This window comes from Anolis sagrei, chromosome X, assembly GCF_037176765.1.
Source record: "Anolis sagrei isolate rAnoSag1 chromosome X, rAnoSag1.mat, whole genome shotgun sequence".
Classification (NCBI taxonomy): domain Eukaryota; kingdom Metazoa; phylum Chordata; class Lepidosauria; order Squamata; family Dactyloidae; genus Anolis; species Anolis sagrei.
Window position 1 is genome coordinate 107,110,773 of NC_090034.1, and position 2,911 is coordinate 107,113,683.

General features: G+C 48.6%; 1 protein-coding gene across 1 annotated transcript; it reads left to right on the forward strand.

Annotated features, from left to right (window-relative positions):
• Positions 1–887: 887 nt before the first annotated feature.
• LOC132780153 (C-X-C chemokine receptor type 3-like) lies at positions 888–2,007 on the forward strand. The gene has a single exon (XM_060783710.2). The coding sequence runs from the start codon at positions 898–900 to the stop codon at positions 2,005–2,007; it is 1,110 nt and encodes a 369-aa protein (XP_060639693.2). The 5' UTR covers positions 888–897.
• The last annotated feature ends 904 nt before the right edge of the window (positions 2,008–2,911 follow it).

Sequence of the window (2,911 nt, forward strand, 5' to 3'; positions counted from 1 at the left end):
CTTCCTCATGTTCAGGTGGAATCCCCTTTCTTTCGTTAGACTGGAACCGCTGATATGGAGGGTCCGTGCCCGGTGAGTGTTTACACTAAAGCCCGAAGTTCTCAATTATTTTCTTAGCAATCCAGCCAGAAAGGATGCGAGTATGGCTGATGCCAAAAATGTACGAGCATAACATGCAAAACAGAGACATGAAGTTTTGTACAGTTGATAGCTATTCAAACTTCAGCGCATATCTGCGGACCTTTAAGAAAAATATATAAAAATGAAAAATGGACTTCTGAAGGAGGGTTTTGGCTGCAGGTCCATCTGCCAGTCTGGGTTCATGGCTAGGCCATGGGAGTCTCGCAGAGAAAAGACATAAAATTGTCTATTTTATTTTGGTGTCCTTGGAGAACTATAATTCCTTAAACCCTTGTGTGGGCAGTACTTTCGGTCAGCATTTTGAATCCGAGGCGTGGGGTGAACTCCCATCTGTTAGCTCCAGCTCCTCATGTGGGGACCATCACAGGATGGTCACACATCCAGGTATTCCCTGAGCAACATCCTTGCAGACGACCAATTATCTCACACGAGAAGCGACTTGCAGTTTCTCAAGTCACTCCTGACACAAAAAAAGGTTGTGGGTGCTGTGTTCAACAGCATAGATGCACCCTACAACTCCAAGGATCCCATAATATTAAACCACGGCAGTTAATGTGGTGCCAAACTGCATTATTTCTACAGTGTTGATACACCTTTAGTTGAAGGTGCTTCTTGGCAGAATGGGGTTGGACTGGATGGCCCATGAGGTCTCTTCCAACTCTTTGATTCTATGATTCTATGAAGCCCTATCCACCTCTCTGCTATACATTTCATCCTTTGCCCCTTTTCTTTCCTTTTTAGGATGGAGATGATAGCATGGTCTTAACCAGTGGTGACCTCTATGGCTCATTGGTCAACTACTCCGATGGTTATTATGATTACGACAACTCGACCGACGCCTGCTGCTCATCCTCTTCCATTTGCAACTCCAATGCAACCCAAGCCTTCGCCGGCAGCTTCTTGCCCGCCTTCTACAGCTTGATCTGCGTCCTGGGCTTGTGGGGCAACGGGATGGTCATCGCGGTCCTGCTGCGCTCCAAGGAGGCTCTGGCCGGGACGGATGTCTTCCTCTTCAACCTGGCCGTGGCCGACATCCTCCTGGTGCTGACCCTCCCCTTCTGGGCCGTCCAAGAGGCCCGTGGCTGGGTCTTCCACACCTTCCTGTGCCAAGTGGTGGGCGGTGCCTTCAAGATCAACTTCTACGCCAGCATCTTCTTCTTGGTCTGCATCAGCCTGGACCGCTACCTCTCCATCGTCTGCGTCGTCCGCATGTACAAGCGCAGCAAGACCTCCGCTGTACGACTCACTGCTGTGGCCGTTTGGGCCGCCTGCCTCCTCCTCACCGTGCCGGACTTCGTCTACTTGTCAGCGGAGTACGACTCGCGCCAGAAGTCCACCTCCTGCTCGCTGGTCTTCCCAACGGCTTCGGCCACGCAGTGGAAAGTGGGCCTGAGCCTCTTCAACCAAGTGGGCACCTTCTTCCTGCCCTTGCTGGCCATGGGCTACTGCTATGCCCACATCGTCTTCACTCTGTTGCTGTCCAAGGGCTTCCAGAAGCACAAGGCCATGCGGGTCATCTTGGCCGTAGTGGGCGCCTTCTTCCTCTGCTGGCTGCCGTACCATTTGGTCCAGTTCACCAACACTTTGGACAGGCTGGGCCTCCTCGAAGAGGACTGCGTTCGGCAGGAGAGGCTGGAGGCGGCCGAAGTGGTGGCCACGGCCTTGGGCTTCTTCCACTGCTGCCTCAACCCGCTCCTCTACGCCTTCGTAGGGGTCAAGTTCCGACACCGATACCTGGAGCTGCTCCACAAGCTGGGCTGTGTCAATCACGAGTTCGTGGCCAAATATAGCAGGCAGGGGTCGGCCATCCGGAGGGAGTCCACCTGGTCTGAAAGCACCGAAGCCACCTATTCCGGAGGGTTCTAGGACATTTTGCAGTGTTTCCATCCATACCTGTATTGCCCAAAATGGGCTTCTGCTCTGGCTTCATTCTGGACTTTGAAAGGACCAAATCCAAGTGATTTATATCTATATATGTGTCACGTGTGTCAAACTCAAGACTCATGGACCAAATCTGGCTTTCAATGTCACATTATATAACATATAACAATAACAACAACAACATGATGGACTTCCGATGCTAGACTACAACTCCTGTATTGATAATATTAACAATATTAATAGTATTAAAACTAGACCTATGGGCCAAATCTGGCCTTCCGTGTCATTTTATGTGGCCCTCCATATAATAACAATAACAATAGGAACAACAACAACAGCAACAGCAACAACAGCAACATGATGGACTACCAATGCTAGACTACAACTCCTGTATTGATAATATTAACAATATTAATAATATTAAAATAAGTACCATGGGCCAAATCTGGCCTTTCGTGTCATTTTATGTGGCCCTCCATATAATAGCAATAACAATAGCAACAACAACAACAACATCATGGTGGACTACCGGTGCTGGACTATAACTCCCAAATTAACAATATTAATAATATTAAAACTAGACCCCTGGGCCAAATCTGGCCTTCCGTGTCATTTTATGTGGCCCTCCATATAATAACAATAACAACAGCAACAACAACAACAGCAACAACAACAACAATATCATGATGGACTACCAGTGCTGGACTATAACTTCCAAATTAACAATATTAATAATATTAAAAGTCTGACTTGGCAACGGTAGTCCACGTTCTGGTTACATCCCGTTTAGACTACTGCAACGCTCTCTACGTGGGGTTGCCTTTGAAGACGGCTCAGAAGCTCCAACTAGTCCAACGCTCGGCAGCCATGATTTTAACAGGAGCGGAGC

Excerpts from the sequence above, each read along its gene's own strand:
- LOC132780153 (XM_060783710.2), top strand. The coding sequence starts at position 898 with ATGGTCTTAACCAGTGGTGACCTCTATGGCTCATTGGTCAACTACTCC.